Source organism: Marmota marmota, unplaced genomic scaffold (assembly GCF_001458135.2).
Source record: "Marmota marmota marmota unplaced genomic scaffold, marMar, whole genome shotgun sequence".
Classification (NCBI taxonomy): domain Eukaryota; kingdom Metazoa; phylum Chordata; class Mammalia; order Rodentia; family Sciuridae; genus Marmota; species Marmota marmota.
In genome coordinates this window covers 22757851-22770483 of record NW_026000142.1, presented here as the reverse complement: position 1 = coordinate 22770483, position 12633 = coordinate 22757851, and the positions used below count along the sequence as shown (strand labels likewise).

At 35.5% G+C, this 12633-nt stretch overlaps 1 protein-coding gene across 2 annotated transcripts in view; it reads left to right on the top strand.

Moving 5' to 3' along the window:
• The first annotated feature begins 1834 nt into the window (after positions 1-1834).
• The window catches only part of Dld (dihydrolipoamide dehydrogenase), a 27617-nt gene continuing 16818 nt past the window's right edge, over positions 1835-12633 (top strand). For both annotated transcript variants that reach the window (XM_048786099.1, XM_015488334.2), the window contains exons 1-8: positions 1835-1992; positions 3428-3506; positions 7176-7255; positions 7754-7822; positions 10221-10290; positions 11177-11277; positions 11559-11702; positions 12292-12393. In XM_048786099.1, the coding sequence (XP_048642056.1) occupies positions 1954-1992; positions 3428-3506; positions 7176-7255; positions 7754-7822; positions 10221-10290; positions 11177-11277; positions 11559-11702; positions 12292-12393 (684 nt within the window). In that variant the 5' untranslated portion in view covers positions 1835-1953. The remainder of the gene's footprint in view (positions 1993-3427; positions 3507-7175; positions 7256-7753; positions 7823-10220; positions 10291-11176; positions 11278-11558; positions 11703-12291; positions 12394-12633) is intronic.

Below are 12633 nucleotides of genomic sequence, written 5' to 3'. Positions count from 1 at the left end.
GAGCAGGAAGAAAAGATTAACATTAAACAGATACATGAGGTGGGAGGGAAAGGGAGAGAAAAGGGAAATTGCATGGTAATGGAGGGAGACCCGCATGGTTATACAAAATTACATATAAGAGGTTGTGAGAGGAATGGGAAAATAAACAAGGAGAGAAATGAATTACAGTAGATGGGGTAGAGAGAGAAGAGGGGAGGGGAGGGGAGATAGTAGAGGATAGGAAAGGTAGCAGAATACAACAGTTACTAATAGGGCATTATGTAAAAATGTGGATGTGTAACCGATGTGATGCTGCAATCTGTATTTGGGGTAAAATTGGGAGTTCATAACCAACTTGAATCTAATGTATGAAATATGATATGTCAAGAGCTTTGTAATGTTTTGAACAACCAATAATAAAAAAAAAGAAAATTCAAAAAAAAAAAAAAAGAGAAAGGTGTTGGGGGTGGGGGTGGGGGTGAGAAGTGCAGTGTGCAAGCACAGAGTGCCAGGACAAAATTGTATTGCTTCTTAGGGTCTAAGAGTCACCTCATATCACTTTTGCTGCATTCTATTTATTAGAAGAAGCACTCACCTAAGGTTGGTACAGGTCAGGAGAAGGTGAGATTAAGTCTACTTTTGGGGGGTAGGAAGAGATGTGATGCTGGGGATTGAACCCAGTGCTGTGTGATGCTAGGCAAGTGCTCGACCAGTGAACTACACTCCCAGCCCCTAAGTTAACTTTTTGATGGGAGAAATGTCAAATCATTTTGGACATGTTTTTAAAATACTACAATAAAAGCTATTCCATTGAGAATTATCAGAAATAATTTAACACATATTGAAAGAGGAAGGGATTTGACCAGTGTTTGGTCACATGGCTTTACATGCTTCAAGGGAAAAAGTAACTGTTATTCTGGGCACCTATGTGTGCAGCTATTCTACTACTATATAAAAAGGGGAGAATGATTATTGGGTGGCAACTAGCAGTGTCTATAACAAATTCTAAGTGTCATTCTTCTCCCCTAAAACTGAGCACATGTAGGTAAGGAGTAATTCCTAACAAATGTTTAAACCACAGAGCCCCCAGCACAGTGCCTGAGTGGTAAACTTTCAGGAAATGAAGAAGTTTTATCCACACTAAATAGAGTTATCACAAAGAGAGAAACAGACCTCAGACCTCCCTGCTCAATTTTGAAGACAATGGTTTTTAACACTTTTAAACTTATTACCTATTTTTAATTTAAAAAATCCCCAACTCTCACCCACCATCCTACCCTTTGTTTACAAGGGAGGTATATCTCCCAAATGAGGAAATAGACGATAGTGTGTTTCCTATATATTGCTAGTTAATTACCTAGAGCAGGCTGCTTGTGATGCAAAAGTCTGTGGCCCCATCCCTCATATAGCACTTGAGGGAGAATTTATAAAGCAGTAATCAAAACCAAAAGTCTTGTACTTTTGGCTGCAGATATTTTCCCCTTGCGAGATCTTGAAGGTATTGTTTGTTTAACCTCTCTGGGCCTCAACCAAGAAACGGAGGCTAGTAGTACCTCACATGGTTATTACAAAGTGAGATAATGCTTATGGAAAGTGCCGAGGAAAGTCTAGCACTACCAACAGCTTGTAGACTAGTCAAGCTTTCCTTTTTGCATCCTGTATTGGGCAAACGATAGTTTTATTTGTTTATTTCATTTTCCAAATATAAAATTGCAAAGCAGCTCCGGACGTTTTGACAGCATCCTCTAAAATGATCACGTAACGCTCCGCTGCCACAAAGCACTATGTTTTTTTACGGCAGCTTACGACCCCGAACCTGATAAGAACACCTCGACCCCGCAGGCCAATCGCTCTGCGCCCGGGTGATGACGTAGGCTTCACTAGTGCATGCGCAGGCTGGGGAGACCTTGGAATAGCAGTGGGGCGGCTCAGCGGAGGTGAAAGGATTGGCGAAAAGGAAAGTACCGGGGAAAAATGCAGAGTTGGAGTCGTGTGTACTGCTCCTTGGCCAAGGTGAGAGCCGACTGGCTGGAGTCGAGCTGAGCCTGAAGTAGGAAGAGCTCACTCACAGGTCCAGGATGCGGCCTTTCGGGTGGTGGTGGGAGAGGCCGGCGCCCTGGCGAGAGTCCCCTCTTGACCCGGGGTTGGCTCGCTGGTAACCGCTGGTTTTCCGATAGCGGCAGCCCAGAGGCGGGCCCGGGCTGTGTACAGTCCCCGCTAGTGTGTAGCGACCAGCGGTCTCACACACTGCATCCCCTGGGCTGAGGGGCGTACGAGTCTCCCATAGGCCTTCACTTTGGCGGGGGAAGTATTAAACCACCCTTCTCAATTACGGTCTGGCTCTTCATACCTTTTTCGTAGTCCTAATCCTGACCCCAGAGTGGCCTAATTTTCTGCTGTTGGTAGTAACCTTGGGGTTACCCCAACATATAGCGCTAGAAGATTTCTATGAGGGCCTCTGTGTTTGTAGCTCTGATCTAGTGTCCATTGCCATCCCTCAGGTCCTCCAACAGGCTTGTATTTTTAATTGCAACGGGTTATCGTTTCATTCATCTATCAAATACAGCCAAATTGTATGTATCTGGTTCAGAGCTGGGTACTACAAGAACTTAAAGATAATATAGCAATCAAACTTTCAAACCTGAGGTATCTGTGTTCCTGAAAGTAAGTGAAACATGCCGGTAGTCAAGCTTTTTAAAGAGAGGCGGAGCAGTGAGTAAATTCAGAATTGACACTCTTCTTTGCTTTCTTTACTTCAGGTGCAAGAGTTGCCTTGGAATAGAGAATATTACTACATCAGAGTAGATTTTTGACACTGCCTCCCATTTGCCTCCCATTTGTTAGGGGCAGGTGTCGCTCTTTTTAGGAAATGATACCTTAGGTTTGTAGAGGTTGACATTAAGATGCAGTTTGTGGAACTACAGTAACTACAGAATAAGAGTACATTTTTAGTGCATTTTCTTGAATACCTTGTCTAATTTGCAGTTCCTAGTTGATGGCTCAAGAACATGTAAGTAAATAGGGACTGTACGTACTTGGTAGGGTAGAGTAGGAAACCATAGTTACAAGTAAAATAATTGTTGTAATGCAGATTATTCAAGTCCTTGAATTTGAAATTTCAACTTTAATTATGGCATTAATGATCCCCAGCACAAAAAATTAGCCATGCTTTCTGAAAAATTAATAATAATATCACTTTTATTAGGTTAAATATGAAATGATTTGTTGAATATCTGAAATGAAAAATAAGTATAGTAAGCTGGGATTGTGAAAAGTGCAGATGATGACCAACAAAGAGAAATTGATATTACTACTTCTGTGTGCTAATAGAAGATACATTGAAAAGCAGTGCTTAATTTATTTGCCCAAAGTTTTTGTACTTTCATAAGTCTTCATTAGTTCTATGATTTGTATTTTACATAATAGAAAAATTTCTCCTCATTTCTAGAGAGGCCATTTCAATCGAATATGCCATGGCCTACAGGGAGTTTCTGCAGTGCCTCTGAGAACTTATGCTGATCAGTCAAGTAAGTACCTAGTACAACAGTACTAGAATTAACTGACAGTTTGTTTGTGTTTTAATGTAAAAGCAGGTGAATATTGAATTTTAAGTAATCTGTGCTAGAATTCATTTGTTTATGTATTTATTCACTGAAATGTTTATTGAGCACCTAGAGTCTTTTGGGTGGTGAACAAGGCAAAGCCCTGCTCTTATGAAACTTAATAAGCTGGTAATAAAAGACAAATAATACATAAGTAACAGATAAGTACCCAGGAGGTAATTGAAACTAAAAGCAGTAACTGGAGTAAGACTATTTAAGATAAGATGTCAGGGAACACCTTTTTGAGCAGATGACGTCTGAGCAGGGCCCTCAGTGGAAAGAGGAGTGAGAAAGGTCTGAAGTGGGAATTAGCTTGTGAGGTTTCAGGAATAGCAAGAATACTTATGCAGCTTGTGCAGAGACCCTCAGAATGTAAAATCAGAGATGTTGGCAAGGATCAGATAATGGAAGCTTTGTAAATCAGGCCAAGTAGTATGGATTTGACTTCAAGTATGATGGGGAACAACTGAGAGATTTTGAACTGAGGAGCAATTTTCTATATTTGCAATTTAAAAAATTAATTGATTTTGCCTACTGGGTAATATTGTGTTGGTCGTTTTAACAATTTAGAATGGTGAAATGATTTTTGGTGTCCTGGATGAAAATCTTTATGGATCTATCAAAAGCACCTTTTAAAAACTAGCAGGACGTACCTAAAAGGAAGCTGTGGATTATGGAATTTTCTTCTTCATACTTTTAAAACGTGAAGTATAAAAATAAAAATTGAGATTTTTTTTTAATTTCCTAATATGGATATTGATTATTTGAAATTATCTGTTTGATCTTTACCGGACTCACCTAATTGGATTATAAGTAAAAAATTGTCTTATAAAACCTCATTGTAGAATCTTTTAGCTAGGGGTAATTGTGACAGTCGGTCTCCCTGCATTCTGTGAAATAATTTTATCCTGAATCCTTAAGTATTATCAAACTATTATTTCAGATGTTTTATTCTTAGAAGAAAGTTGGGGGCAGAGGATTCTAGTCCCAAGTAACCAACAGTGAGTAATTTATTTTAGCTTTGAATAGGTCCAGAAATCTTTTTTAAAAAAATATTAACTTTGGGCTGGGGTTGTGGCTCAGTGGTAGAGTGATGGCCTGGCATGCAGGAGGCACTGGGTTTGATCTTCAGCACCCCATAAATGTAAAATAAAGATATTGTGTCCACCTAAAACTAAAAAATTAATATTAAAAAAATACTAACTTGATGGTGGGAGGAAAATGTTGGACCCATTATACCCTATGTCTCTTTTGTTAAATGGAAATATTACTTATTATTCTCAACTTATATAAGATAAATTTTAGTTTTTTATTTCGTAAGCATACTTTTCATGGCTAAATCTTTATCTTTGGAGTTATTTAACAAAGATTTATTGCTTTTTATATGTGTAGATACTCCTTGAGCAGAAACTTAGGTTTTAATGGAATTATACTAACACTGATAACTTTTTTCTTTTTTTCGGTACTGGGGATTGAACCTGAGGGCACTTTACCACTGAGCTACATCCCCAGCACTTTTTATTTTGAGTCAGGGTCTTGCTAAGTTGTTCAGGCCCTCTACTCTACTTATCTTTCTACTATTTATTTTTAGTTTTTTTTTTTTTTTAAGTGTTTTATGGATGTACATGATGGTGAAATTTCACTGTGGTATATTCATATAGGTACATAGGAAAGTTAGGTTAGATTCATTCTGCTGTTTTTCCCGCCTCATCTCTTCTCCCTCCCCCTCAGTCCCTTTCATCTAGTCCACTGACCTTTTTTTTTTTTTTTCCTATTTTGATGTAATTCTATTTTTATATAATTTTTTTTCTAATTTGATGTAATTTCTCTTCTTTTTCTCTCTCAGATTTGACTTTATTATAATTCTTTCTCTAATTAGATATAAGAACCAGGACCATGCATCATATATATCACAAGAACTTCATGAAATACATGCTCTTAGTATTTGATTTTGGGTAGATGGAACAGACTGTACATCGATAGACCAGTATAATTCTGTGTATGTAAGCTAACACTTCTGCTGAAGCTTCCTGGGTAAACCGAACGTGATATGAGATTTGAGAAATAGTGACAGAAAAGATGTGAGTGTAAAAATTACTAACCTGGACTTTTTCCAGTAAGAGACAGGGAAATCAGTGAAGAGCAAGAGAGTAAGATCTTAGTTGGTCTTTAGCAGGACTAGAACAAGGGTAGCATTGTAGCAGTATAAGGTGTTATGGAGGATGGGAATAAGACTGGAGACTGCAAGACTAAAGTTGCATCCCCACAGGCCTACCCCTCCCTTCATTCCCCTTTCCACAAACCAAAGTTCCTTCATTCTTCCCTGTTCCGTCGCCCCACTATGGAGCAGCATCTGCCTGTCAGAAAACACTCAGCTTTTGTTTTTTTGGGATTGGCTTATTTCACTTAGCATGATATTCTCTAGTTCCATCCATTTTTTAGGGTCTTGACTTATGTTCTCCCTGTTCTTACAACCCTTGGGTTATAGATATCATCCTTATTATTATCCATATGTTACATCAAAGTCCAGAGAGATTAAATAATTTATCCAAGGATTTAGGGCTGATAGAGCTCATATTTGAACCCGGGGTTGTTTTGCTTTAAATCTGTTGTTATATTTCTTTTTCTTTATGGATTAGGAGATCGTAGGGTTTTGATCAGAAAGTGAAGTATTACAATTCAGGATTTCAGAGGATGAGCAATTTCAGGTGAGATCAAGTATAGAGTGTGAGTGTGGGAGAGTGTGACTGTACACTGGAAATTAAGGCCACTGACAATTAAAAAACATCCTCCTCCAGGTCCCAATGTACATTATTTTGTGTTATGATGCTGTAAATTATATATATTTTTTGTGGTCTTTATTTTGTAGATGGAGGAACAAACATGAAGCAGGTTAAATTACTCACCTAAAGTCATATACCTAGTAATTATAAAGCTCAATTGTTCTTCTCTGGGATTTTAGTTTACGGTGGCTGAAATTAAGGAATGGAATAGTATTAAATAATGGGAAATATATTATTAGTAGAGATAGCTTGGTTTTGCCTTGCCATTCAGTTGCTAGATGATTTATTTGGCTAGTCAGTTGACCTCTCTGAACCTCTTGTTTCTTCTTTGAAATGTCATATTTATTCCGTGCTTATCTTCCTCATCTTACAGAAAGTCGAAGTCACTTGGCCATGATCAGACATTAGTAAGTGGCAGAGCAGAAATTTGAAGTATTATTTCAGATTCCAAAGATAGTCTCTTTCCTTTATATAGACTTATCTTCCAGTGTTCTAAATTCCTGTCAGTTATCATTAAGGAAAACTACAGAATTTAGCAAGGTCACTGGATACCAGTAATATTATAGTTGTATTTTCATGTGCTATAATAAATAATTGAAAATAAAAATGAAATTTAAAATAAAAAAATGAAAATTTTAATTTGTGCCATATTTAGTAGTATCAAAGAATATCAAGTTAATAGGAATATTGTTTAGAAAATGCTGGTTATTGGCACTTTCTTGGAGATTTAAATCTTGGGTTTTTTTTTAATAGCACCTTTTGGTAAGTATTAAGCAACTTACTATTTTATATTAATTTGCTTTTATTATAGTTGATGCTGATGTAACAGTGATAGGTTCTGGTCCTGGAGGATATGTTGCTGCCATTAAAGCTGCCCAGTTAGGCTTTAAGGTAAGATTAAACTAGATGTTGATTTGCTTTCAAACAAAAGCAAACAGGACAGGTAGATCATATTCACAAAATACTTTGCAGGTAGAAACATAATAAATAATTTCTTAACTCTATAGATTATTTGTAACCCTGAGACTGATAGAGGGTTTATTTGGTTGTAGTATTCTGAAGGAATTGAAAGTAAGACCCTTCGTTTTTCCTTTCCTCCTGAAACTTTTCACTTGAGCTTCTAATCACATTTTGGAAGATACAGTGATAGAAGTAAAAGCATATATATGGTAATGTTAAACAAAAATACCTTTTAGAGTAATTCATTTTGAAGCTAACTTGTGTTTTTTTATTCAAATGATGAATTTTAAAGTTATCTATGTGTTAGTCCCTGAAAAATAGTTCAAATAGATTGTTTTGCAGAACAATTAAGACAGATGCATTTAGAATTTTAGTGAACTGAAACTTTGCAAATTTCATGCAGTTAACTGATATTTTCTTTGGTTGTAGACAGTGTGCATTGAGAAAAATGAAACACTTGGTGGAACTTGCTTGAATGTTGGTTGTATTCCTTCTAAGGTGAGCATGTATTTTGAATAGTGCAGAGATGTTTTTTTCATTGGCCACAGAATATAAGGATGTATTGAGACTAGATTATTAGACTAGATTATTGAGACTAGATTATTATTATTATTACTAATAATAACTTAATACAGTTATTATTAGATAATAACTTAATAATTAATATTATCAATAATAACTTAATACTTGGGTCATTTACTTCTTATTAACTTAATACAGTTAATAAGAAGTAAATGACCCAAGTAAGATTAGGAAAGACACATTGTTTTCTTTGTAAAACAGTGTTGTCACCAGCCTGCCACTCATTCCTGAAATAGCTTTTTCTATCAATACCTAACCTTTCCATTTAAAATCTGATGATCCATTTTCTTTTTCTTCGTAGTTTTCTTTCCTAATGAAGCAGATAATGAATAGTAAATTCTATTAGGTCCTTATGTATGTAAATATGACTGCCTTTTTCTTTTTTTATTTAATTATTTTACAATAGAATGCATTTTGACATATTGTACACAAATGGAGCACAATTTCTCATTCTTCTGGCTGTACATAGTGCAGAGTAGTGTAATCATACATGTAAATAGGGTAATAATTTCTGTCTCATTCTACTATCCTTCCCATCCCAACAGTCCCACCCCTCCCCTCATTCCCTCTACACAAACCAAAGTTCCTTCATTCTTTCCTATACTCCTGCCACACTATGGATCAGCATCTGCTTATCCGGGAAAACATTTGGCTTTTGTTTTTTTGGGATTGGCTTATTTCACTTAGCATGTTATTCTCTAGTTCCATCCATTTACCTGCAAATGCCATAATTTCATTCTTCTTTAAGGCTGAGTAATAGTCCGTTTGTGTATATGTATACATTTTCTTTATCTGTTATCTGTTGAAGGGCATCTAGATTGGTTCCATAGTTTAGCTGTTGAGAATTGAGCTGCTGTAAACATTGATGTGGCTGTGTCACTGATGTATGCTGATTTTAAATCCTTTGGGTATAAACTGAGAAGTAAGATAGCTGAGTCAAATGGTGGATCCATTCCAAGTTTTCTGAGGTATCTCCATACTGCTTTCCATAGTGGTTGCACCAATTTCATCCTTGCCAGCATTTATTATTGCTTGTATTCTTCTTTTTTTTAATATTTTTAGTTATACATGGACACAGTATCTTTATTTTGTTTATTTATTTTTATGTGGTGCTAAGGATCAAACCCAGTGCCTCACTTGTATGAGGCAAGCGCTCTGCCACTGAGCCACAACCCCAGCCCATTGCTTATTTTCTTAATAATGGCCACTCTGACTGAAGTGAGCTGAAATTTTAGCATAGTTTTGATTTGCATTTCTCTAATTGCTAGAGATAATGAACTTTTTAAAATATGTTTGTTGATCAATTGTATTTCTTTTTCTGTGAAATATCTGTTCAGTTCCTTAACTCATTTATTGATTGGGTTATTTGTTTTTATAATGTAAGTTTTTTGAGTTCTTTATATATCCTGGAGATTAGTGCTCTATCTGAGGTGCGTGTGGTAAAGATTTTTTCCCATTCTGTAGGCTCTCTCATCAAGTTATTGATTGTTTCCTGTCCTGAGAAGAAGCTTTTTAGTTTGAATCCATCCCACTTATTGAATCTTGATTTTATTTCTTGCGCTTTAGGAGTCTTGTTCAGAAAGTCAGGTCCTAAGCCAACATGATGAAGATTTGGGCCTACTTTTTCTTCTGTTAGGCACAGGGTCTCTGTTCTAGTGTCTAACTAGGTCTTTGATTAACTTTGAGTTGATTTTTGTGCAGGGTGAGAAATAGAGGTTTAATTATATTTGCTACATATGGATTTCCAGTTTTCCCAGTACCATTTGTTGAATACGCTATTTTTTCTTCAATGTGTGTTTTTGGTGCCTTTGTCTAGTATGAGATAACCGTATTTAATATGGGTTTGTCTCTGTGTCTTATGTTTTGTACCATTGGTCTGCATATCTATTTTGGTACCAATACTATGTCATTTTTGTTACTGTTGCTCTGCAGTATAGTTTAAGGTCTGGTATTGTGATGCCTCCTGCTTCACTTTTCTTTCTGAGGATTGCTTTGGCTATTCTGGGTCTCTTATTTTTCCAAATGAATTTCATGATTGCTTTTTTCTAGTTCTATGAAGAATGAACATGACTGCCTTTTTTAATCTGCCAGGTAGAGGCATGTTCTTACACTTGTGCTTTTAAAGAAAGTAGTTTTTTTGTTTTCCGTTCTTGTTGGTTGAATTTTTTATGTCATTATTATTTGTCTTAGATTAATTACATAAGAAGATAATGTGAACTGATGTGGTCTTATTTACTAGTTCATGTAGAGAATGTCATTTCATAAGTGCTTTTTGATCATTGAGTAATTGATAATTTTGTCTTGTTTTTTTTAGGCTTTGTTGAATAATTCTCACTATTACCATATGGCCCATGGAAAAGATTTTGCATCTCGGGGAATTGAAAGTAAGTATACTTTTTATATTTAGCAACATTTTGGGGCATACTTGATTCTTCTTGCTAAATACTTTTATATGGCTAGTATTTGTGAATAGATGTTTAATGAGGGAAGAGGAAGATAACAAATCTTAAAAATGTAGAGATTTACTTAAGATTACTTAGATCCAGATTTTTTTCCATGGTATCTTTTTTTCCTTTGCAGACTTTTGCCAGATGTCTACTAATTTTGTTGTAAATACTTATTTTTCATTTCCCTAACATCTTGAGAATCTGGGGAAACTGGATTCCTGAGTTTGGTGAACAGATAAAGGAGGGAAGGCTTCCTCAAGTTGTTGGTAGTAGAAAGGGCCAAGGAGATAGAGAGGGATGAGACATAGTAGAATAAAAGGAGGATATTTTGTAACAATTGAATTTGATGGGTCTTCTTCCATACTTTTTGGGGTTGTTTTCACCCTTTCTTTCTAGTTATTGTTATCCCCCTGAAGTTTTCTAGGAAAGACCTAAATATACCTTGAGTTATTAACTTGTCCTTCATTTTCTCCTTTATAGCAGTAGGTTTCTAAGAGAAAGGACCGTGTGTAGGCAATCACTGACTATAGAGGTGTTGTATATACGCTAAAGCAAATATATTACCCACATTTTATTTTGCACTGCATTTTTACCTCTGATATACATAGTACAATGTTTAATAAGCCCTGTTATTGTGATATGATGTGTTGGCTTTTGTCTTCTGTGATTTTTAAGCTAGCTATTAGATTTAAAAATTTTAATTCTGATTTTTATGCAGTTCTATCAGCATTAAACCAATTTTTCAGACCTTGATTAGTAAAATATACCACACATTGCTTCAAGAATTTAGCTATAGACTTAAGGTTTATTTAACAAATTACAGTGTCTGAAGTTCGCTTGAATTTAGAGAAGATGATGGAGCAGAAGAGTACTGCAGTAAAAGCTTTAACAGGTGGAATTGCCCACTTATTCAAGCAAAATAAGGTTGGTGTTCATCTTGTAGATTTCTGTTTAATTTTATATACACATTAAACATTATACATTAAGCTAATACAGTGGTGCTATTCGAACTTGCCTACTGGGGGATATTTGCTTAATTTAAAGACAGTAATAACCAGAAATAGATTTCCCTGACATGTACAACAATTTTTTAAAGTACAGAAGCATTTTGTGTTTTAAATTAATTACTGAATATTTTTTCCCTGTTACTCATGTTTGTCAGAAAAAATCATTTTAAGCTTTGTGAATTTATAAACATTATAAAGGTTGTTCACGTCAATGGATATGGAAAGATAACTGGCAAGAATCAGGTCACAGCTACGAAAGCCGATGGCAGCACTCAGGTTGTTGATACAAAGAACATTCTTATAGCTACAGGTTCAGAAGTTACTCCTTTTCCTGGAATCACGGTATGCTTTATAAATTTACACCTGTTGTACCCTTTCTGTAGAAATAAGTTTTATAAGTTACGCTCAGTGGTCTAAGCTTGTAATCCCAGCTACTTGGCTGAGGGAGGAGAATTGGAAGTTCAAGGCCATTCTCCTTAGCAAGACCCTGTCAAAATAAAAATAAGAAGGTCTGAGAATGTAACTCAGCGTAGAGTGCCCCTGAGTTCAATTCCCAGTTTATTTTATCTAATTTATGAATTTTTTGAATGAGAGATTTCTGGCTGAAATATATTTTTTGACAATCATTAGGATTTATAAAGTTACTTACTTATTCTGCAGTGAATTTGACCAGATAACATAAAATTTTATATTAAGATACATAGGAGTTCAATCTAAAGTTAAAATTCTTTTTGTTTTGGAATGCTGAATAGTAAGATTTAAGGTTAGCATTTTTAATGGAATTTGATGAAATTGGTCATATAGAAGTCATAGATACTTCAAAAAAAGGTCTTAATTTTTTCAGTGATTTTTATGGAATGAGATAGCAGTTTATAAATTATTGTTTTTTTCCAAGAAATTTTGATTGTGTCTTTTGCTTTTCTTATTATAGATTGATGAAGATACAATAGTGTCATCTACAGGTGCTTTATCTTTAAAAAAAGTTCCAGAAAAGATGGTTGTTATTGGTGCAGGAGTAATTGGTGTAGAATTGGTAAGTGGTGTCTTTCTCTTACTACCTCCATGGAGTTGGATTTAAAGCCCCTGTTTTATACTTGTATAAGCCTATTAGTGTTGAGTTTTGCTTAAACACTTGTAGTAATAATGAATATACTTTTTCTTCTGAGACACCCTATTTAGATCATTAATAATTAGAACATTCTCCTATATTTTATAGTCTGCTTCTCTCTTTCTTCCACCCTTTCTATTCCTTGAAGATAATCTAATTTTGGGG